Here is a 25,169-nt window from a genome sequence, read left to right as displayed (position 1 = left end):
TATTTAATTGTCCATTTTTCAAATACGTAAATCTTGCGAAAAGTAATTAACTGATACAGTTCAAAAAGGGAGGGGCTGAATTCTATTCTTGTTAGAGCCGTTTGCATTTTCTTCCTCAATGTTCAAGGACTTTTTCTATTTGCGCGCCACAAGATCTGTACCAGCTGATCCAGACTCGTCGTTTGAAGGTTGTTGCTCCAAAATCTTGTCAGAGCCGTTCGCATCATTTTCTTCCTCAATGTTCATGGACATATGTTGACTAAACTCACCTCTCTCGCCATATGTAATGCTGGACCATTGTCATATGGGGAAAGGGGTGATGTAAATTCTAATTAACTAACTATACCATATGTACCCTGATTAAAAACTCCGATTGAAACCGCTGAATTCCGATTGAATCCGATTGACTCCGATTGTTTCCGATTGAAATCCGATAGACTTTCAATCGGAATTCATTGGTTTCAATCGGAGTTTTTAATCAGGGTACATATCAACAAAAAATAATCTTATAGATAGGAGATAAATTTTATAGTTTGAATTTTATACTGCGGTTACTTCGTGTAATTTACGCTATTTCAAGCAGATGTTTGCTTTGATTTAAACAGTTATTTGTACAAATGCATGGTGTAATTACTGCAGGTAATATTAGTTAGAATATTATCTTTTGATCCTGTATAGAAGCACTCAGAAAACATCCGTGTATGGTAAATCAGCATTTAATACATACTGTTTTCTGTTGTATAAAATTATTTTAGCAAAGGATAATTTGTTGTTTACATGAAAAGTAATCATAACCTCTATTTTACATCATTTTATAAGTTTACTCAGTTAATTCATTTGGGATTTTTAAAGAAATCGTACTCTGTAACTGGTGAGTTATTAGATTTTTTTAGGTTAGCAACGATATTTTTTAAATAGAAAGTAATAAAAATTCACAAATCAAGGGATATAAGATTTTTCAAATCAAATATTAATTATTTGAATCAATTAGAAATTTTAAAGCTCGATTTTGACCTTTTGATTGAGTATATAAATATATATATATTGTCCAAATTTCTCAAATTATGATCCTTATTACTATCAAAAAGACATGAAAAATATGAGAAGCCAAACTCTTCGTAACGGGATTGGCTAAGAGTTAAAAATTAAATTGTTTTCACTAATATTTAAATAAATATATATGAAAAACGGCATTTTGATATGATGGCGGGATAGATATGAAAGCGCGTTTGCGCGCAAAATATAAATCCTAGTAATCAATTATTTTTAATGAATATTTTAAAGACGGGGCAGTAAAAAATTTTTTCTATACGTAGTAAAATTTATGAAGTCATAAAAAATAAAAATAAATTTTTTTATTACTTAGCTTTAATTAAAAGTCTTTCTCTAAAAAAAAGGATGCAAATAATCTTGTGTTTACTAAAAAAATAAATAATTGAATATTAATTTTATGATTGCAGGGATAAACATTTTCAAATTACTTGTTTGCTTAAATTAATTTTATTTGTTTAACTCAGCTTTTCATCTTTCATTTTTCTTAAATAAATAGTTTTTTTTTTATCGATCTCATTACATACTTCCGGTTAACTAAAAAAAATTGATCCAATGCTGAATCGGAAAATTCTAAGAGTTTGCTTGTTGAGCTCGTTATGAACTTTCTGCTTCAATTAAACTTGATAATTGATTTTTTCTTCATTTCATTTAATTTAATTTAATTTCTTCTATCTTTATTTTTATCAAGATATAAAATTCTAAATTTTTATCTGACAATAGTGGATCTGTGAATTGAATCAAACGAACAAAACTTTCGTGAGCATAAGAAAGGGAAAAAAAGTGGTCGAAGATAATAGTAAATGGAGAATAGAAAAGAAAATCCAGATTCGTATCACACAAGTCCAAAATCGTATCTTTCGAGGTTTTACACTGAGAATACGGTTCACGTAATGCACTTTCAAAATCTCTTTTCCTTTTTAGTTTCAGTCTTTTTTTTTTTTTTTCCTTCTATAACAGATAGCAAATAGTAACATGTCCATATAAAAATCCATTAGAATACTCGCGAATATACGATCTTGTAAATTTCTGTCTTTGATAAAGAAAATTGTTTACCAAGGAAAAATCGTATGCGAATGATTGAAGAACTTGTTTTTAATGATGATAGAGATAAAATTTTTGAATTTTGTATCTTAATCTGAATTATTTGGATCTGTCAGAATAGCGGCAGAGGAGTAACATCCAAGAAAATATATTTCATACGGAACTCATTATATTATGAGTCTGATCTTTTAACCCTTTCCCGGTCGACCTTGTATCCCTACTCTTAATTTGAATCGCACGTCTTATTCTTAAAATGAGAGAGCTATAGTCTGTTTTCTAGAGAGGGGGCCGGAAAAATAGTAGAAGGGGGCGCTTGTCTACACTACCACAACTAAACTTTCACTCATACAACCTCACAACGGATTTTAATTGGCTCTATCCCCGCATGACTCACACCTAGACTCACCGATACTCCGATCCGGGAAAGGGTTAATGACAATTATAACACTGTGATTATTTAAAACGTTTCATAAAAAACTACTTCTCGATCCCGATCGAAATTATGATGTCGGTTAGATATAAACATAGTTAAGGGCTAACGATTTCAACAGTCGCATGGTGTCCATGGTCCGAAATGTTCCGTATCTCCGGATTTTTTATGGGATTTCCGTAGACTTTCTTAGACAGCGACTCTGACCAAAATTATGGCGTCGGTTAGATATTTGTAGTCTTCTAGGCCATCAGGCGAATCTTCTTCAAGACCTGCATCACACATAAGTGTCGAAAGAATCATAATCACCTATATTTATATCTTTTTGAATCCGCGTTTTACCAAAAATATTCGTACCCACATATGTTAGAGATGTCTATGTTTAATTATTTTTGATTTTTTGAACTTCCGCAGTCCAAGAAATAAAATTTTTCGACTTGAAGCGCTCGAAATCAGTAGGAAGTTTTGGAGGTGGCCCGTAAGGCCAACCGTTATTTATTTTTTTTTCTATTATGTTCCAAGCTTCTATTTAGCTTTGCTATTTTTGATATTCATAAAAAAAACAGACGTAATTGTCATAGTAGCCATTTGAAATTTTATTTTATATATATTATTTAAATTCTGTTCAATAAACAAATGGAATAATTGAAAATAAGAATAAAAGTAATTTTTATGCAATGCAATGAGAGAATATACAACGCGCCGAATAGTTTTTATTTTTTCACAATCGGTTTTTTATCGTTAATTTTACTTTTTTTTTTTTTTTCGTTACTCCTCTCACTCTTCCACCTCGTTGTATATATTTACGTCTATGTACGTGTATGTGAATGTGTATGTGTATGTATATTTCCAAGCCCGGATATAAAACGTGAAAACGTTAGAGAAGCGGAAAACGGTGTCCGCAGAAAGAGAACCAGTCGTACGTTTTAAAGGTAGATACCATTTTAATTACAACCACCGCGTCCATAAGTCAATCCAACTGGACAAACGAAAATGGACGATATTTTTTATTTTTTTTATATTCATAGCTACATTCGATCCTCATACATTTTTAATTAATTATTTATTTATTACTTTTCGTTTTAATTATAAAGAGATAAAATTTTTTTTTTATTAATTTATGCATTTCACAAAAACAGTTGAATATTTTCAGAATAAAAATGATATGTTTCGTGTAAAATGGGGCGAAATTGGTCTAATTTGAATAAAAATACATAATTATGGCTCAAAAAAGTAAATTAGAAAATTTTTTTACATAAAAATTGTAATTTCCACGGGATTCAAAAAAATTGATTTTATTTCGATACTAAATTTAACATCAATCGAATAAGTATTTTAAAGAGATATTTCACTTTTATTGAATACGAGAAACGAACATCTGAGCGATTTTACAAGTGTTCCATTACGGAGCACTATAAATAATCGTAGATAAGTACGACGATTTTGAAACTTGGCTTCAACTTGTGAGCTGTAAAAATTACTTATTAATTTTAATATTCATACATATTTTTTTTTTTAAACCTAGAGAAGATTTTCCTTTCGTATTTTTAACATCGCAATTAAAAAAAATAGTAAATTATTGCAAGACTCGAAATTTGATCGTAATCATGACAATGAAAACCACCGGAAATTTTTTTAAAACCCAGTAAAAAAATAAAATGTGATATTCAATGTATAAATATACAGACGAATGAAAATATGAGTTACAAACGACGCGACGCTGGTATTATTTCGTTATTTATGATCCCGCATTTGAAAGCGTATAGTATAAAAAAGTAAAATAAAATATTATAAAAAGAAGCAACGAGCTTTCATTTCTCTTTCATTGCGTGACATTTTTCCGATTTCACGGGATTAAGTTACCAACTCTTGGCCGGCACTGAATTAAAACGCTAATAACGAACTGGGTGCGATATTTATTGGACGGCTTTTCGAGGATGAAAGAGAAAAGTGAGGGGTTATCTGAGAGCTTTAGTATCACCTAGTGTTTTTCTACAATGCACTAGTTCTTATACTCTTTTATGAGAGAAATTCAACCTTTTTTCATTTTATACTGATTTAACCCGCTACCGAATAACTTTTCCTATGAATGCTTTCTCACATTATTTTATTTGTTTTTACTTTTTTAACTATTTTTATTATTATAAAGCTTACATTCATGGGCTATATGTCGCGCGAAAATGTTATTCCACTGACTACGACATTTTTATGATAGTAATTTCGTAGATAACTCGATAAGCTATCGATTTCTTTAAATTTTAATATTACTTTTTTCATACGTTGTAAATCTTGTAACAATATTTTTTACATTTTATTTTCACTATAATTCTCTTTACATTTTCCAATGTCACATGCGCCTTACGTTGTCATACGTCATACTATATAAAACTATTTAAATTCACCAGATACTTTGCATAAATTATAACCTTCTATAAATGTTGATGCAGAATATGAAAGTAAAATTACTATTGAAAAAACTTCGAGTGTTGAAACAGAATCGATATTTTAAATTTATTGTACATCTCGTACAAAGTATACTTTCGCTTTTAAATTTTTCACTGATTTATTCTCATTAAATAATTCATGAAATTTTTATTTTAATATTTTGTGCGCCTATTCATTAACATAAATAATATTCAAATTATCAATGTCCAGAAAATCGTAATTTAAATTTAAATCGACTTATTAAATAATTCATTTAGAAGTCATACTATAAATTAATCCGTATAATGACTAAGTTGACTTTTAAAAGTATTTAAGTAGACTGAAACTTGGATTAAAATAGTTTAATTTGAAAGTATATTTTAGTGGAGTTGTGATTGTACTACTCTACGTATTATACTTTTCCTTAGCTCCTTGTACGGGTTCTTAATTCCTTTCTATCCTGTCTTCTGTCTTCTGTCTTTTTTATTTTCACAGACAAACTCGTTCGATCTAGTCCAATTAATTATTTTCTCTGTCTTTCTAGATCTTTTTATTATTTTTCACGGTGCAACCCGCTAAGCCCTAGATATTTCACAGACCTCTCGCGTATATCTGTACGTTTTTGTAGATAAGGTCTACAGAAACTTTGATCAAAAATTTCGAGTATTTGATTTTTTTTAACCCGTGAGATTTAAGGTGACGTACCTGTGAGTGGTCGGAAATTCTTTGCTTACTTTTTTTTCATTTCTACTTCGTAAGATTATTTGAATTTTTTTTTAATTAAATTTTGATTAAATTCAAATTTTGAGGCCTCAGTAAAAACGCTCATACGGAAACAAAAAAAAATATCGTTTTCAAGCTTGTAGACAAGTTTTAGCTTGACGAATTTTTTTTTAAGAGGTCTGAACTTTTTTCTTTGTCACACTCAAGTTGACGAACGTTACTATCCTTGCACTTGCGCAATAAATGAAAACTTCGTCGACGTTTTTCTCTTAAATAAATGAGCATTTTTAAAAAATGGAAACGTGATGTGTCGAGCCTCATTCTTAATCTTGTGTTTAAAGGTTTTGTTTGAGTTCAGACAAAAATTGCTATTGATCCTTAATAATTTTTAAAACATGAAATTAGGATGAATTTAGTGATTGACTTTTTAATGTCAATTATACTAAGCGTCTCGTTCTCGATGATTAAATAATTGATTACCTGTAGTACTGTTAGTACGTGTCAACTACACAACGTTTAGAGTTTAAATTCAAATGCTTTTTCGCGCCAGTAGCCCTCAGCGCCTGGCGCGCACCCTAGCAGTCTCATATTGTTTTGTTGTGTCAACAACAACGGACGTGGGTTAAAATTTTTTGTAATAAAAAACTTGATAATTTTTTATTACATCATCAAAAGATTGGATTTTTAATAATGGGGAAATCCAAGAAACGTTCCCGATCAAATTCAGTGGAAAGTAGATCCCCCAAGATATCTAAAAAAGATTTACAATGCCAAATCGAGGCCATCGCCAAGAGCGTCCAAGATCTGGTAAAAGCGCAACAAGAGTTGCAGGCTACAGTTAAAGAAACTGCAGAGCAGAATAGAGGTGAGGACATTTTAAAAAAAAAAAAAAAAAATATTTGCAAGGGTATATGGTTGGTGTGTCTCTTCCACACGAAGTTTCACACAGGTTATTTCCACACGAACATAACCTGATCCTCTATGGACAGAAAGTTTGATTTTTTACTTTTCTAAAGCATTATTTCCACACGAAATACAAAAAAAAAAAAAAAAAAAAAAGATAAAGAGAGAAAATCTAGCATGGAACCATCATTATAAAAAAAAAAAAAAAAAATTTTTTTTTTTCTCTTCCTTTTTTGTTTATGTGGCCTTATCTTTTATTACAGTGGAGGCCAGTATTTCCAACAAGGAAAGTATAGAACCCAATAAGGGTACTGAGACATTGACCAGTACGGCAGTAGCCGACGATTCCCGGAAGGAAGACGTAGGGGTTTTGGAAGACGGAGAAGTTCCGGAAGAGTTTTTAGTAGAGGATGAGCATGACTTGGACGATGAACTTCGTGAAGTACTTGGGGAAGAGGTTTCAAACACGAATACCTCAGTCAAGGTAAATGACAGCCTGAAAAAATGGTGGGAGACTTGGATGTCAAAGGGCTTAACTGAAGAGGTTAAGAAAGCTCTACTTAAAAAATATGTTAGAGATGGAGAATTCCGAACTGAAGCACCCAAGGTTAACCTTGAAATTCAGCGTCACTTGACTGAGATCGCCAAAAAACGTGATGCTCACTTTACTGATACGCAAAATTGTGTAGGATCAGCGCTATCATCGTTAAGCTCAGCCATATCGATGCTGTCAGATAACTCATCAGAGGAGATTGATCAAATTACTCTGATGAAATATCTCTGGGACACGGGAAAAATCTTAAGTGATGTTTTCCACCAACAGTCAATAGCGAGAAAATCATTTATTACTCCGACTCTGGATAAGGACATAAAGGCTACGCTAGAGGCTAGTATCCCAGATGAATGGCTTTACGGTCAGAAACTCAATGACCAGGTTAAGGATGCAAAAGCCATCGTTAAAGCGGCTGCATCTTTAAAACCTTCTGACAAACCAGTTGTCAAGAAACAGGCATTCAGGACTGCGTCTCAGGGAAACTTGAGAGGCCCACCTGCGAAGTTCAGGCAGGTGGGCAACTATCAGCAGAGGAGATTCTTCTCGAACACGAGGTACAAACCGAGATCCACGACAGGGATGGCGAAGACTTCACTGAAGCCCAGCTCAGAGAAGAACAGGAAGTAGCGGAGATTGTTGTGGAAGAACAACAAGAGGTAAATAAATTAGCAGGCAGACTCAGTCTCTTCACAGAGAGTTGGGAAGGTGTTTCGGATGATAAATTCATCTTTGATTGTCTCAAAGGTTATGGTATTCCCTTTAAGTCCCAACCTATACAATTTGTGGAACCCAGTGAACCTGTAAGGTCTCCGGGTGATGAATTAAGGGTCCAGCAAGCTATCGGTAAACTTCTGCAAAAGGGGGCTATCGAGCCTTGCTTAGACATCGAGAGTCAGTTTATATCGTCGTATTTCCTAGTACCAAAAGCAGATGGGTCGGATCGTTTCATTATTAATCTAAAGCAATTAAATGAGTTTATTGAGACATATCACTTCAAAATGGAGGACCTGAGATCCGCTAGAGATCTCATTGATAAGGGCGCGTTCATGGCTAACCTAGACTTGGAGGATGCGTATTTCCTGATCCGGGTAAAAAGATCCTCTAGAAAATACCTTAGATTCAGGTTCAAAGGCCAGCTTTATCAATTCATGTGTCTTCCTTTTGGCTTGTGTTCTAGCCCTCATACTTTTACAAAAATAATGAAACCGGTGGTTAATAAACTTAGGTCAAAAGGTTTTTTATCGGTAGTATATCTGGATGATTTTCTATGCGTAGGCAAAGATTACGAAGCTTGTAAGAATAATGTACAGAATACGATAGGCCTCTTAGAGGAGCTTGGTTTTATCATTAACTATCGTAAGAGTACGACGACTCCTAATAGAAGGTGTAAATACCTAGGTTTTATCTTAGACTCAGAGAAATATTGTGTAGAACCGACAATGGAGAAGAGGGTATATATTAGGAAGCTACTAGATTCCATAGGGTTGAAAAAACGGTTCAGGATCAGATTTATAGCTCAGTTAATTGGGGTACTGGTAGCATGTATTCCAGGCGTAGAGTATGGCAGAGCATATTGCAAAAGATTAGAAAGAGCTAAGTGGTTAGCTCTTACGTTGAATAATAATGACTTTGAGGGTTTTATGACAATAAATGCGGGCGTTTTGGAGGATCTTCAATGGTGGAGAGATAATATAATGAGCGCTAACAGCAGAATAAAGTCTCACAAATATAGCATAGTGATAACTTCGGATGCTTCAAGGACAGGCTGGGGAGCGGAAGCTGGAGGTGTTGTTACAAGGGGTTTTTGGAATCCAGAGGATCAGAAGCACCACATTAATTATCTGGAACTTTACGCAGCTTTCTTCGCGCTTAAATGTTTTGCTCACGAGTTACGCGACCGCGAAGTCCTTCTTCGTATAGATAATACAACAGCGATCGCTTACGTCAATAAAGCTGGCGGAATTAGGCATCCAAAGTTATCAGATCTAGCTAGAGAGATTTGGCAATGGTGTCAATTAAGAGGAATTTGGCCAAGGGCAACATATATTCCATCGAAGCTGAATGTAGAAGCAGATGCCGCTTCCAGAGTGGAAAACCTGGACACCGAGTGGGAATTATCCAGGGAAGCCTTCCGAACCGTATTGGACACCTTTGGTTTGCCTTCGATTGATCTCTTTGCATCGCGTATTAACAGGAAGTGCGTAAGATTCTATTCGCGTTATCCAGATCCAGATGCAGAATCAGTAGACGCGTTTACGGTTTCTTGGAGAAACGAATATTTTTATGCTTTCCCACCCTTTGCCCTAATTTTACCAACCTTGAGGAAAATAATCAACGATGAAGCATCAGGTATCGTAGTTGCTCCCTTTTGGCCAGCGCAACCATGGTACCCGTTATTCACTTCTCTACTCTGCGAACCTCCTTTGATTTTCAAGCCTTCATTATTCTTATTATTATCTCCTTCTAGGCAGGAGTGTCACCCCCTAGCGAACAAGTTGTCACTAGTGGTCGGCAAATTATCCGGCAGGCCTTTGTCACCAAGGGCATCGGAGAGGAATCAATAGACATCATGCTCAGTTCTTTGTCAGAGTCAACGATTAAGCAGTATGAGGGAACATTGAAGAAATGGCTAGTTTTTACTCAAGCAAGGAATATCGATGCCTTTAATCCCCAGAGTACGGAGGTCATCAAGTTTCTTACAGCGCAGTTTAATGAAGGGGCGAAGCATGGCACTCTTAACTCTATGCGGGCTGCTATTTCCTTGATTTCTAGGAACAACCTCTCAAAGGACTCCTTATTATCGAGGTTCATCCGGGGGACATTCAAGAAGAGACCATCGCGACCGAAGTACTCCGATACCTGGGATACAGACCAGGTCCTGACATATATTGAAAAATTGGGAAACTTAGACAACTTAAAATTGAAGGAATTATCAGAGGTGGCAGTGACACTCCTTATTCTCATCACGGCACATAGAATGCAAACGTTGTCCTTGATAAAAACCGAAAATATCACTAAGACTGTTTCTGGATTAAAAATTAAGATACCTGATTTAATTAAGACCTCAAAGCCGGGCAAAGAACAACCTGTATTATCGATTCCATTCTTCAAGAAGAGGAAGAACATTTGTGTAGCATCTATCATATTATACTACTTAGAGCGTACTAAAGAATTAAGAACCAACTCGGATCGACTGTTTATTGGGACAGTAAAACCACATAAACCAGCTGGCGCTCAGACGATTAGGCACTGGATAAAGGCACTTATTGCAAAAGCAGGAGTTGATACAGAGATTTTCACCGCCTACAGCGTTAAGCATGCATCCGTGTCGAAGGCACATAAAAGGGGAGTAGATGTGGACACTATTAGAAGAACCGCAGGGTGGTCATCCAAGTCCACGGTTTTCGCCAATTTCTACAATCGGCCGATTCAAAGCTCTAGCGAGAGTTTTGCACTTACAGTAGCCGATAAAAAGTAAAGAATGTGTAATTTTGACAATAAAGTTATCACTAACTCTAAACTTCTACAGGTAATCAATTATTTAATCATCGAGAACGAGACGCTTAGTATAATTTAACGATCAAGCGAGCCCGCCGAAGGCGGGCGAAGCTCGATCGCAATTATACGTAGCGTCTCGTTCGAAGATGATTACTACCCTCCCGATAGAGATTTTAAGCCCGAAAGGAAAAAGATAGGCCCAGTAATCATCTAGCGAAAGGCGGGATAACTTTACATAGGTCAAAAATAAAAAAAAAAAAAAAAAAAAAAAAAAAAAAGAGAAAAAGACTCTAAAAAATATGAGACTGCTAGGGTGCGCGCCAGGCGCTGAGGGCTACTGGCGCGAAAAAGCATTTGAATTTAAACTCTAAACGTTGTGTAGTTGACACGTACTAACAGTACTACAGGTAATCAATTATTTAATCATCTTCGAACGAGACGCTACGTATAATTGCGATCGAGCTTCGCCCGCCTTCGGCGGGCTCGCTTGATCGTTAAATTATCGTTGCAAAAAATTTTTTTCCCTTTATTTCGATATTTCTATTAGAAGACTTAAATTTTTAACTTCGATTTCCACTTTTTAAAATTCATCAGCTTCAACTCATCTTTATTTTATAAAATGATGAAATAAAGAGGAGTAATGCCATAAAATTGACAATAATTTAATAATAAAAAAATCGTACGAAGTTCAATAACTTCTTTATCTCACAGCTTACAGATAACAATTTCATTTTATATCCAATCGACAGAAAAGTTCAAATTTTTTTCTGAAAAGTAACAGAAAAAAAAATTTACTTCGAATCTCTCATTTTTGAGCCTTATCTCTGTAGAAATATTGCGGCATTAAAAAAATTAAAATTACTTCATAATACAGACTTGTTGCTAAAAAGAAATGTCTTCAATTTCCTGCCAAAATTTAAATCTAAGAATTTCTTCGGGTAAAAACATAAAATTTAATAGTTCAACTTAAAAATGAAATTATTACATGTTAAGAAATAAAATTCTCAAGTTTATTTTTCTCAAGTCTCACGAACATGTAATAAAATAATCTATTACCAAAGAAATAGTAATCGATAAAAAAAAATGATAAATTTATCATTTAGCGTGCACAGCTGCACCAACTCATTCTCATAAAGCAGCGTAATATAGCGAAAACAGGTTGGCACTAAATGAGCCAGTGACCTAGAGCTACTCATAAAATCATTCAATCGTTATCCATTCTTCTCTATAAACGTACATATGAAGAAAAAATAAAAAAATTAACTGAAGAAAGATAAATAGACAGAAGTAAAGCAACGAAAGAAACTAAATGTTGTAAAAAAGTATCTTTTAGAATTTTAATTTTTTTTTTATTCTTATTTTAAACTTTTATTCGGCATTGAGCCAGCAGAAGCTTAGTCTTTGCCTGTGAATTTCGCCTGCCTGATTTTCCGGAAAAAAGGAAATGAAATAAAATAAAATAAAAAATATGGGAGTAGACGGGAAAAAATACATAAACAAAAGTGGGTTAAATTTTTTTAACTTTATTACTATATATATATATTTTTATATTTATTTTTATTTTTATTCTTAAATACTCTTATCAATAAAAATGATGATGGGTTAAGACCGCGAAGAAAGAATACTGTATAGAGACGAATATAAATAAATTTGTAAGAGGAAATAATGAATATAATGTGCAAGTTAAGTCGAGAGATTGTTTTCAGTAAGCGACATGGCATGGTAGTTGTAAAGACACTTTTTAACTTTGATAATATTTAATTCATCGTTTGTTACATTTGTTACGGTACGAACTATATTAAGCCATTGAATATACGCTCATACCAGCGAGCAAACGAGTCTTGGAACTATCAACAGTCTCCAGAAGTCTCTGGATGCGAAAAGGATGTCTGGAGACTGTTTGGTCCCAGCAGACTCTGAATCCAAGTACTTTTCTCTTCCTGTTTCATTTTATATACATATATATATTGCTCTTTATTGTCAGTTTATCCTTAACTTAGATTCGTTTAAATGTTCAAAGCATCCTGTCAATTTTATGCATGACAGTTTTTATTTAATGGGATTATATTTTTGTGGAATAAATTTAATTTAAAGACTTGAATGAAATTTTTTATGAAAAGCTCTATTATTTGTTTGAATTATATAATTAGAGCAGAGTACTTATTTTAATTATGTGATAAATATTTAGTTAATTAAATGAATTATTAACTGATATTTATTATCAGAAAAATAAAATTATTTTAGATGAAAATAAACGTCATATTTTTCGTACATAAGTAACGATCGATTGATAAATAATAAATGATACTTTACATTTGAAAAATTTATAACGTGTAGTGTGATATGAAAAAAATATATACAGTTTAACGCGAAAAAATTACGTGACTTTGACAAGTTCGTTATAAAGCACAACCTCTTCGCTTCGCGTTCGAGACGTGCAATTTTTTGTAAAATTCTAACGTACTTTCATCACTCATTATTCAGCTTTCCTCTCCCGAGTCGAAATATTGAACGTAAATTGAACGTTTTGAACATAAATTGAATGTTTTGAATATATATTGAACGTTTTGAACATATATTGAACGTTTCGAACATATATTGAACGTTTTGAACATATATTGAACATGTTGAACATATATTGAACGTTTTGAACATATATTGAACGTTTTGAACATATGTTGAACATATATTGAATGTTTTGAACATATATTGAACGTTTTGAACATATATTGAACGTTTTGAACATATATTGAACATTTTGAACATATATTGAACGTTTTGAACATATATTGAACGTTTTGAACATATATTGAACGTTTTGAACATAAATTGAATGTTTTGAACATATATTGAAAGTTTTGGACATTAAAAACTTAAATTGGCCGTTTTTAACTTATTTAAAACGTAGATTGGACTATCACGAATCCAAAACGTAATTGAAACCTATTGAGACTTACAATAAGGAAATCTAAGCGAACCAAAAAATTTTTTCATCAATTTCGTACTCCCGGATTATAATCACGTCATTTCCCAAAATTGTTTAGTACGCCCTTCTGGCTCTTAAGGCAGATACCCGGAGCCATAAAGGCGTAGCAAAAAAATTACGAGGTTACATTTTGGGTACTAAAAAAACGTTGAACCTTCATTTTGAATGTTCAGCTTACGTTGAAAACGTTCAATTCACGTCTGATATTTCGACTTAGGCTACTCCAAGTTATCTATTATAGCCTATTAAAAAAAACTTTTTAATTTAAAGTACCACTGACGTTGATGTAAAACAAAATGACATAATTACTGACAACTTGCAATGAAGAAAAACCATCGGTAAAAGATACGGATTGTTAATTTAAAAAAAAACCAAAAATTTCCAAAGTGTCTATACTTGAGTTTCCAATTTCGAGCGGCAATTCATCCATATAAAACGTAGCAATAATCCAAGCTAGATTGACGACTAGTACTCGGTTCACTTTACTCATGTCCGATAAAATCAAACAAAAATAAAACTACCTTCGTTCATCGATAGAAACCGCATTCCCTTAATTAAGAGGTTTCTCCGTTCGGATGACAGACACGGGCGATCGAGCAGGCAATTCGAGCGAACCGAATTTCGACTCGTCGCACTCGAGCAAACTCGTCGATTGCGTTTATTCCCACTAAATTATATATATATATATAGATATCTACTTCTTGCTTTTTTTCTTTTTCATCCCTTATTTCACCAACCGTCTCAATACTCGCTGCTGTACCTCATCCTAGATGAGCTTTCCGCTCTTTCTCCGTTTAATACTATCAACTATCAACTGTTCTCTATGCCCATACTATAGACACACGAGAGATCCTGCGAGTTTTGTGCACTCGATAGACCACCTGAGAAGCTGAGAGATAGAAAATGACAGCAACTAAAGCTTCAGATTGTTCAATAGCTTTTTGAAAGTCGATAAGAGAAAGGATATCAATCCTTTGATATCTATCGTCACTACATATATATATGACTTGGTTTATAATCAGCGTTTGATATTCTCTGCTCTTTTGTTAACGATAATTTACATGTTTTATTTAAAATAATTAAATTTCTGTCCTCTTATTAATTTTTTTTGTTTTTTTGATTTTCTCAAGTCACTGCAAAATAAATAAAAAAATATCAAATATAAGATTGAAAAATTTTTATTTGTAAATAATTTTCAATTTCCTCGTTTATATGAGGATTTTACGAGCAAAAGCTCACTCGTTTTGAGTTTTATATCTATTTTATTTTTTTACAATGTGCTTGACAATTCTGTTGAGAACACAAACTCGTTTGAGCACGAAAGGAACAAATCTCACTTTTAACTTGGGGCACTTTATTTGCGAGGTAAAATCGCCGAAAGTTATCTCGTTACACTTTGGAAAGTCGATATTTATGGTACGTAACCATTGCTACTGGCATTTTACTTCCCCTCCTCTTCTTTCTCTTCCTCCTTTCTTCCCTGTCCAACTCTACAAGCTTTTGTTTTACGTCTTGGTTTTTCGGTTACATATAACATTACATGCGAAATCTTAGTACACTTACTACATTGGCTCTTACTCGTGTGTTCTCAACTTATATTTAGTTGCTTGAATTATTTATCTATTTACGTTAAAATGGAATTCAACATTTTATAAATATTTAAATTATTGTGAAGAAAGAAAAACATTTCTTTTGTACTTCAGAGATCAAAGGTCTTATTCAAAAAGATATTTTAAATTGTAAATATATTCTCAGTCATTTTTTTTACGTTCGCACAATAAGAAATATTAAGCATTGACCTCAAAAAATTTTTTATCAATAATTTTAAATAAATTAATAAAAAAATATGCAGTCACAATAAGGAGTAGCAGCAAAGGATTTTTTTCAAACGCAGTATTCTATTATTTTGGTTCGAAATTTTTTTAAAATTATTTTGAGAGGTAATATGAGAGTGCATTCATTTTTTTATAATTTACGTCGCTTCAAAGGCTTCTTTTGATTGAATTCGGCCTCTAAATCTTTTAAATTGAAGGAAGTTATAAATATCAGGATCATTTTGGGATTCAAACTTTTAAAAATTTTTTTTAGGGTAAATTAATAAATTTAAAGAAATATGCAGTCACGATAGAGAATAACAGCAAAGGATTTTTTTTTCAAACGCAGTATCCTATTATTTTGGTTCGAAATTTTTTAAAAATTATTTTGAGAGGTAACATGAGAGTGTATACATTTTTTTTTAATTGACGTCGCTTCAGAGGCTTCTTTTGATTGAATTCGGCCTCTAAATCTTTTAAATTAAAGGAAGTTATAGGGGAAGGGGGTAGGGTAGGCAAAACGGGGTACCCCAAAATTTGATAAAAAAAAGTTTTATATTTCAAATGGTTTTTAAACATTCCAAAATCACTTCTGCAAATATAATTAAGCGTTACTTTGAATTTTTTTTTATAAACTTTTTCAAAAATCAATTGTCAGTTGAAAAATCTTAATAACGTTTGTTTTATGATAAAAACTATTAAAAATTTTTTTTCTTCTTTTGTATCCAATAAACATGTAAAATATCATTTTTCTTCATGTAAATTACTTAAAAAAAAAATTCAACGTAATCAAATTCGTTTAAAATCCAGAAATTTTTTTTTTACCTTTTTTAGGGGGTACCCCACTTTGCCCGCAGAAATGAAAAATTTTTTTTTTTCAACGGTAACTGAAAATTTCTTCTATTTACTTTGAATATCATTAAAAAAAAAAAGATTTAGCGTATTTGAGTCCTCGAAAACTTGGTATTTCCTTAAGTACCCCCTGTTGCCCCTCCCTCCCCTAAATATCAGGATCATTTTGGGATTCAAACTTTTAAAAATTTTTTCAGGGTAAATTAATAAATTTAAAAAAATATGCAGTCACAATAAAGAGTAACAGCAAACGATTTTTTTTCAAACGCAGTATTCTATTATTTTGGTTTCAAATTTTTTATTAAATTATTTTGAGGGGTAATATGAGAGTGCATACATTTTTTTATAATTTACGTCGCTTCAAAGGCTTCTTTTGATTGAATTCGGCCTCTAAATCTTTTAAATTGAAGGAAGTTATAAATATCAGGATCATTTTGGGATTTAAACTTTTTTTTAATTTTTTTAAAGGTAAATTAATAAATTAAAAACAAACGCATTTCCCCAGTGGATAAATAGAACATCAATTGTAACTCTGAAGTACAGAAACGGAAATAATCGCAAATGAGGTTCTAGAACACGTTTATTTGCAGTCTAAATTTGAAGTTGAAATTGCGTTTCAATTTTTCTACCCTGATAATTTAATATGACAGTCGGAAATATTTAATTATGAAAATAATTAATACTTTTTTTTTTTTAAATATCTTTCATGAAAACTTGAAAGCCTGATCCCTTAACCATTTTACTATAAAGCCAGGATAAACCTGACTATTGAACTCTCCAAGTGGTTGCTAGGTATAAAACGTCCATATACATTGGTGTACATACTGTTGTCCTTTCTCAATTCTTTCCGCGAACTCTCGTATCCGTTCTGGACTTGTTCCCTCAGGCAGTTTATTAGATCGGGTATCGTGAGAATGTACATGACCGGAAGCTCGTCGTGTGCTTGTATACAGCGGGAATCGAAATAAAGCCCTGGTACTCGGTATTGGTAAAAGTAAAATAAAAGTTAAATAAAAATAATATAAATAAGAGAAAGAAAAATAAATATGTTTCAATGTAAACGTCCAAGTGAGAAAACCAGCTCGGAGTTATGTGCACGGATTTTAAGATGAGGATAAAAATCAGACTCAACAAAATATATATCTAACTCAATTTCTAACCACATCCGCTTCATAAAAAACATGGAGGATAATTTATTTTTCTCGTTGCTCTGATAATCGCATGATAACTAAATTCGGAACGAGAGCTCATGAATTATTTTCAAAATTTACTTTTTTCAAGTACATTTTTATTTATCGAACTAAAAATAGCTCATGAAAAAAAATATATAAGTAAATGTAGTTGCATGTGAATGAAATTGCCTCGGAAGAAAACTTGGAAATGACAAGGAAATACCAAAAGAAAAGGAAATGGGAATGAAGTGGCTGGAAAGTGGACTCATCAGTATGCAAAATGTTAAAGTCAGAGGGTACACGCGTGGGCTCTTGTGTTCTCCATTTGTTCTCTCTCTCTTTACTACCACTACCCATTGACTCTTAACATAATTTCTCTCCTTTTCCTTATACATTTTCTATCCTTCGCTTATAGACCTCTCTTATTCTCTACACCCACATATATATGGACCTACTCCTTTTCTGCAGACTCTTATTCTCTACTCGACGCTTTGTGACTCTTTATCCGCGTACAAGAAGTGCTGCAGATGCGCTGGAATACATGTTTCCTCTTTCTTCTTATTTTTTTTTTTTCTTCTTCTTCCTCTTCCTCTTCCTCTACTATACTAGAGTAGTGCAGTATAATTATCTCCTCGTCGTATAATATACTTTCTTCTTTGCTGCTTAGCATGCTTCAAGTCATCTCTAATTTCACGAGTCTTCCGGTTTTGTTTTAATCTACTCAATCACCGCAACATCTTTGATGTTTTATCTTTCTGTGTACTCTACATTCTATACAAGGAAGCTAAATTTATTTATATCATTTAAATGCAGATAAAATAATATCTTTTACATTATATATATACCAGCTTTGATACAAACCTTTATGTATGTTCATTAATTTTCTTTAAATTCATGAGCTTTTCCATAATTTTTTTTTTTTTATTGTATCGGAAAACAATAATGAAGCGAAAAAAAAAAATTGGCTAATTTACGGTTTGGGAATTAACGGATTTTTTAAAATTATTATTTTTTTTTTAGACTCATTATTATTATGAAACATAAATATTAATTATCTGAGTAAAGTAATTGAATTTATTTATCCATTAAAATTCTTAGTTAAATATTTCAACCATAGAAAATTTTCTGACGTACTCATAAGCGACTTTATCGATTCAAATTAATTAATGGTCAAAATTATCCTATTATGGATTATTAATTAAAACGGAAACTGGTGTAATGAAAATGAATATTTTATTAATAGTACATTAGCTAATAGATTTTCAATAATTAACCGTAACTTTTTAACATTTTCAAAAATCTCGAAATTACTTTAGTTTTCTCGAAAAATACCTTCGAAATGATTTCAGTTTAGACTTAGATAAATTTTTAAAATAATTAATATGTTAATTTCCGATTAGAAAATTTGATTAATGTAGATTTTTTGAATTTGATTTACGGATGACAAGTTGAGATCAAAGAAATAATAATAAATTTATAAATGGATTAAGAGATATATTTTTTTTCGAATTGGGAATCAAACACACGTCAGTTCGGTTACGTACTAAGTGCTCTTGAGTCATCGTTTGATAGATGATAGAAATAACTTTATATTTATAAAGATCAGTACTTATGCTTCTGTAACTATAATAGACTCGGCGTACTATTGAGGCATCACAATAAATATATTGTATGGAAACATACATAAATTTTATGTATAAGATTCCGGGAAAAAATATTTGGCCGAAAATGTGCCGATGAAGGGCCGAAAAGGCTAAATTTGGCCGAAACGATACAATTTTAATCAAAAAGGCCGAAATTTGGTCGAAATCATGACGAAGCCGTACACGTAGAGAATTTCACGCTATTTTTTGCATCAAAAATTGATAAAAAAATGACTATAGTCATAGTAACATGAGAACAGTATGGAATTACTGTACAAATTACCGATACTGTAGAAATTTTAACAATACATCGAACAGAATTTACAAGGTGCATTGTAATTTCAACTACCAACTGCATACTAAATATTCTGATTTAACCTAATAAATTTTACTATGCAGTTGGTATACATTTAATCTGTTGCTTTGTCAAAATTACAACGCACCTTGTAAATTCTGTTCGATGTATTTTTAAAATTTCTACAGTAGGGGAGACCGGGGCAAGACGGCCCACCTAAGCCGGTTATTATTATTTGTGGCTTTTAACCATCAAGTCGATTTACTCTTGTCCAACTTGAACTCAATTCACCAAAATTTTGGTGAAGCTCCTGTAAAAAAATTTTTTTTTTGGGGCAAGACGGCCCCCTCCAAAAAAAAATGAAAAAAAAAATTTTTTTTTTTAATTGTAAAAAAATTTCCCGCGTAACAAATGTTTATATTTTTCTCTTTAACAACTGTATTTACTTTAATATAACTCGAAATAACCTTTTTTGATATAATACGAGTCATTTTTTCACTTCTGTAGAAAATTGATTATTGGTTTTTTTAACTTTTTCAAATGCTCTATTTTAATCCAAATCTATATAATTAACCAAAAAATGATATTTCTATTAAATTAATCATGACTAGGTTATAATACTATGAAATACATTTTCTTTTAGAATTTTTGAGTGGTTCATGTTGCCCCAAGTTTCACGTATCGGGCTAAAAATGAGTAAACAATCTAAATTTGTGATAATCAAAAGAAAACAAGAAAAAAAAATTTTTGGTTAATTTTTGAGGTGGGCCTTCTTGCCCCAGGTGGGCCGTCTTGCCTCGGTTTCCCCTATCGGTAATTTGTACAATAATTCCATACTGTCTTCATGTTACTATGACTAGTAATTTTTCTATAAATGTTTTATGCAAAAAATACCGTAAAATTCTCTGCGTATAGAATTTCACTGAAAAAGGGTGAAAGTTGGCTGATTAAGCTATTGGTCAAATTTTAGCAGAAGATAGTTTTCGGACTTGTGTTCACTAAGTGGGCCTGGGATAAATTATTGCTTAAATAATATCGTTAGCAAGACAAAGTGGCCTTATGTGTTATCCGTAAATTTTATAAAAATATTTTTTACTAATTACATTCTACTAAATTGATAACTAGTGTTTTTGTTTACGATTTTTGAAAAAAAAAAATATTTTAACCAGATATTAATTTTTTTCATTGACTATTGATTTTATACTTTTATTTTGGTTCAACTGAAATACAAATTTGTTTAAAGAGCTACACTAAGAGAACAATTTTTTTGAAGCCAAATACGATTCGCTTCATACAAATAAATCCCATATTTGAATGGACCCTATCAGTATTTTTTTGAGACAAATAAATGCATTTATTTGAATGAAATGAAGATTATTTTATCGTTAAAAAATGTTCATTTGGGAGGTGGCGATCGTAGCGCCGCAGGCTGCAGTGTAATTTTTTTCAAGCAAGATTTGTTAAATACCAACAAATATATATTTGGACGAAAAGCATGAGTTTGTTCAGTCAAATTGACGAAAAGTAAATAGTATTTTATTCAATCAAATATTTATTTCAACCAAATGAAGTTTATTAACATCAAATAAATCTATTTATTTGAGTGACAGAAACTGTTTTCTCAGTGTATAAAAAGATGTATTCTTTTTTTTTTTCATTTTTATTAAAAAAAAGCTGTATTTCTTTGTAATTTATCATAATTAGGAGTAAGAATATTTACAAAAATTAAACAAAATACAAAAATAAATAAATTATTCAGTTAATTATATTTCCTGACAAGTTTTTCGAATTAAACATAAAAAACTCGTTCAACCAAAAAAAGGATGTGTAAAAAAAGTTTTTTACCCTAAGTAGTAACATAAGAATCACGTGGAATGAATTATCTAATTTAGGCAAAAAAAAATTTTATCATCAACACAGACATTCTTTAAACTCTTTACACAATTTACAATGTTTTCTTTTCCTTTCACCTATACGCCACACCATCAAGTCTTTTTCCATCTGCAACTTTGGGTTTTTTTAAAAATTCTATTTATTTTATTTTTTTTCACGACCTCAAAGCTACAGTTCTATTTTGGTGCATTCACTGTACTGGCGTCGGACCAAATACCATAGCGCAATACAACTTTACGCGTATATATTTATACATATATACATGTATAAAAATAAATGTATGTGTATGTGCACCAACTGTATCCCCAGAAGCTCTAAGTAAAGCATAATAAGAGTAGCAAAAAAAAAAAAATAAAGAAATAAAGAAAAGGCTGATGCTAGCGTCCTAACGTTTTATACTGTTTGGCAAAACGTCCTTGTATGCCCTTGTACATTGGCTTATGTGCCCACAAGCTCTGTACAGTGGTATTAGTATAGCGAAAGCAGCTTCACTCTTTTCAACACGACTAGACGCCTTTACTTTTGGTTTCGCGTTATTTTTTTCCGTCATCTCTCTCTTGCTCATGCTGCCTTTTTATTATTTTTATTTTTTATGATGAGTATAGAGAGGCTAAAGCTACACATAACACACTGCACATTTTTTCTCTACATCGTCCATAGCACTTGCAGTTGCAGAAGCACCAGCTTTTGCTTCCTACCGTCAAGAGCTTTCATATTATTGTTGTATAAATCATGAACAAACTCGGGACGTAGAAAACTTACTCTTTTCCATTGCATGTCCCGACCACCACAGTACATATATAAATATATGTACATATATATAACGGAATTTTAAATCCTGTGTTGTATGGTTTATTTTATATTATAGTCAACACAACCTCTGAAATAATGAACAATGTACTTTTCCAATTTAATTAATTGTATAAACGATCACATTTGCTTGCGTAAAATTTTTGTATTCATTTGTATGAGTATAGTTGTATTGCATACCATAGAATGGATTCCAGTAAAATATTTATTTAAACAATGAGGAATGCTTATGTTTGATGTTAACAAAATTTGTTAATATTTAATCAGTAATTTGTTAGGTTTTGTTGAATAACATCATTTATGTGTACAATAAATCAGTACAGTAAAACACGTAGTCTGAAAGTCAAACAAATGGATTGTTTATATTTGTTTGTATATTTTTGTCCATCGTTCAATATGACGTTTGTCATAAATAATCCATCGGATAACGACCGACCAATCACGTTATAGGTATATTAGTATTATATCAATTTTTGGAAAAATAGCTTTTTTAGGTAATGGTCAAGTATGGAAGTCATTTTTTTGTCTAGAATTACCACTTCTATTGCGAAAACTGTGGAATTGAATTTCATAAAGAAAAAAAATTTTCGGGTGCGCAACAGTGGGATTTATCGGCCAGTAAAGTTTATTTTACCATACGGTAAAAGATTACTTTGCGCAACTTGAATTATGTTACAAAATTTGAAAATTTTTTACATCGTATCATACTATGCTGTAAAAAATTTCAAACTGAATGCGGATTATCCGGAGTGAATTTTGCCTGTTCCCTAGCGATTGCTCGTAATTTTAAATACTGGCCTCTTCGTACTTCCGATTATTGGTTTCTATTAAAATTATTTCATAAATTTTATATACCTGACTTATGGCATTGAGTAAATGTCAGTTGTTTACTTATCGATTATTGAATACTGTTTTTTTTTTCTTGCCAATATAAAAGTAATGAAGTACTTTTAACAAAAAATAAAAACGTGGTTTAAATGACTGTCTCGTAATAAATATAGGAAATGAGTACTGTGGTCGATAACCGGATATCTAATATCCGAATATCCGAACGTTCGTCTCTACAACAGTAGTCGAATACTGAAAAATACGAGGATCGGATAAGCCGTGGACCAGTTTGCCAGCCACGTTTGTTGCATTTTCCTCTACTTTCATTCTATTTTTTTCCTCTTCCCGTCTCTTTTTTTTTCTTCTTTTCCCCCTATGTCTATAGAACTAGCCTATCTTTGTTGTTGAAGTTAAATACAGCTATTGCTATAGATTATAACTAAACTGGCTGTCGAATATTATCTGCCATTACTTTTTCCAACAACAGCCTATATCGTGTACCATTTCCGTTTTTTCCAATCTCTAAATTGAATTTGTACGTCTTCTTTTTATTCATCTGTATCATCAGCAAATAAATAAAATATACCTATACTCCTTTTTTGTTTTCTTTGGAGGAAAAATATTCATACGGTTTTTTTATCATTTTTTTCCAGGTTTCGTGGATACGGAGTAGAGATCTACATATTTTAACATCGAGCGACATAACATTCAGCTCAGATCCAAGATTTAGTCCAGTTCATACACCTGGTAGCGATGCTTGGACGTTAAAATTAGAAGATACTAAAAAAACTGACACAGGAAATTATGAATGTCAAGTTAATACAGAGCCTAAAATAATGTACACTATCTTACTTATAGTGCGAGGTAATTTATATTTTTATCAATAATTTAATTTAAAATTTTAACTCTATTTCATGATTTTTTTTTTTACTAATACGCAAAATATTAATGATTTAAACTTCGGGGAATTTCTGAAATTGTGAATAATGTCCCAATAATTTTTTTCGGCAAATATGTGTCACTATTCACTTCGAAAAAAAAAAAAAAAAACCATTTAGAAATATTGTATTTTTTTCTTACAAAAAATTATGCTATTGGAAATTTTCGATCTAATATATCGATACTGCCATTTTAATACGTCGTATCTCATACTTGTGAAATTTTTCAGGAGACGATAAAAACGTTTCACGGTCGGCAAAGAAAATTATTTGTAATATGTTTACATTGGTATAACCTACAAATTTATTTTCATGTTTTTCATAAAATACAGGCATTTGTAGTGAATAAATAATTTTGAATTATATGCTGTAAGAAGAGTCCAAAATTATACATAATTACCTTCTTACTGATGCCGTTAATTACTTCCTTAAAATTAACTTAAAATTGAAAATATTAAGCGTGACTGAACCTATATACAAATGCGGGATACGACATATTAGAATGGCGCGAAAGTCTGCGTGTGGGATACGACATATTAGAATATCTATTTAAAAATACTAAATAAACAATTTGACCTCTAAAATTTTGACATAAGCTGCACATTGTTACAATGATTCCATTTTTCAAGAAAAGTGAAAACGTCAACTTTTGTGGGATACGGCGTATTGAAATGGCAGTATCGATATTTTGAGTCCAGACATTTGAAGCTTTCATTCAAAATCCTTTTCTTCATTTGAGAAATCAAGGTTTAGCTCAAAATGTGCTGATCTATTTTTTTTTAAAGAGTATAAATACATTTCGATTTTTTCTGTGAAGAAAATTATTATTCAACTTCGATATTAAATTAATAGTTTAATAATTAACTACTAAAAAAAATATTGCTTTTCCAAAAGTGTTTTTTTTTTTATCAGTGTTTTTAAAATACACGTATTAATGAAGACTTTTATCCTAAATAAAAGGTTACAAAGTGCCAATAAGCACCCGTTGTCATAAAATCAAATTTCAATAAATTTATTTTTGAATCAACCGCCAAAACGTCATGTTGTTACCTTAGTTCTAAAATGACGTAACCGACATTGAAAAAGTTTTATGAACTGAAAACTAAAAATACAATAATTGAGATAAAATTAACGAGATTTAAAGGTTAATAAAATACTTTACAAAGAAGATTAATATGTGATTTATTAATTCTAATTAAATTAGACCGACTAATTCTCATCTCTTTATTTGAACAGTTTATTCAGCCGAACATTTTGTAATCACAATTAAATTAAAATAAATTAACTGATAATGAAGTTGATATCGAAAGAAA

The 25,169-nt window shown here is 31.7% G+C and overlaps 2 protein-coding genes across 10 annotated transcripts in view; both read left to right on the top strand.

Moving 5' to 3' along the window:
- LOC130672087 (zwei Ig domain protein zig-8-like) overlaps nucleotides 1-25,169 on the top strand; it is a 109,531-nt gene that overhangs the window by 38,291 nt on the left and 46,071 nt on the right. For all 9 annotated transcript variants that reach the window (XM_057476355.1, XM_057476356.1, XM_057476357.1 and 6 more), the window contains one exon: nucleotides 23,572-23,782. In XM_057476355.1, coding sequence (XP_057332338.1) covers nucleotides 23,572-23,782 — 211 coding nt within the window. The remainder of the gene's footprint in view (nucleotides 1-23,571; nucleotides 23,783-25,169) is intronic.
- Nucleotides 6,284-9,717, top strand: LOC130672084 (uncharacterized). Its single transcript, XM_057476346.1, has 3 exons — nucleotides 6,284-6,536; nucleotides 6,838-7,783; nucleotides 9,595-9,717. Exons 1-2 carry the CDS (start codon nucleotides 6,362-6,364, stop codon nucleotides 7,752-7,754), a joined length of 1,092 nt encoding a protein of 363 aa, XP_057332329.1. The 5' UTR covers nucleotides 6,284-6,361; the 3' UTR covers nucleotides 7,755-7,783; nucleotides 9,595-9,717.

This window comes from Microplitis mediator, chromosome 7 (genome assembly GCF_029852145.1).
Source record: "Microplitis mediator isolate UGA2020A chromosome 7, iyMicMedi2.1, whole genome shotgun sequence".
NCBI lineage: Eukaryota > Metazoa > Arthropoda > Insecta > Hymenoptera > Braconidae > Microplitis > Microplitis mediator.
This window is presented reverse-complemented; position numbering and strand designations above follow the sequence as displayed.

Excerpts from the sequence above, each read along its gene's own strand:
- LOC130672084 (XM_057476346.1), top strand. The coding sequence starts at position 6,362 with ATGGGGAAATCCAAGAAACGTTCCCGATCAAATTCAGTGGAAAGTAGA. Across the intron at positions 6,537-6,837 it reads AACTGCAGAGCAGAATAGAG|TGGAGGCCAGTATTTCCAAC; the intron begins GTGAGGACATTT and ends CTTTTATTACAG.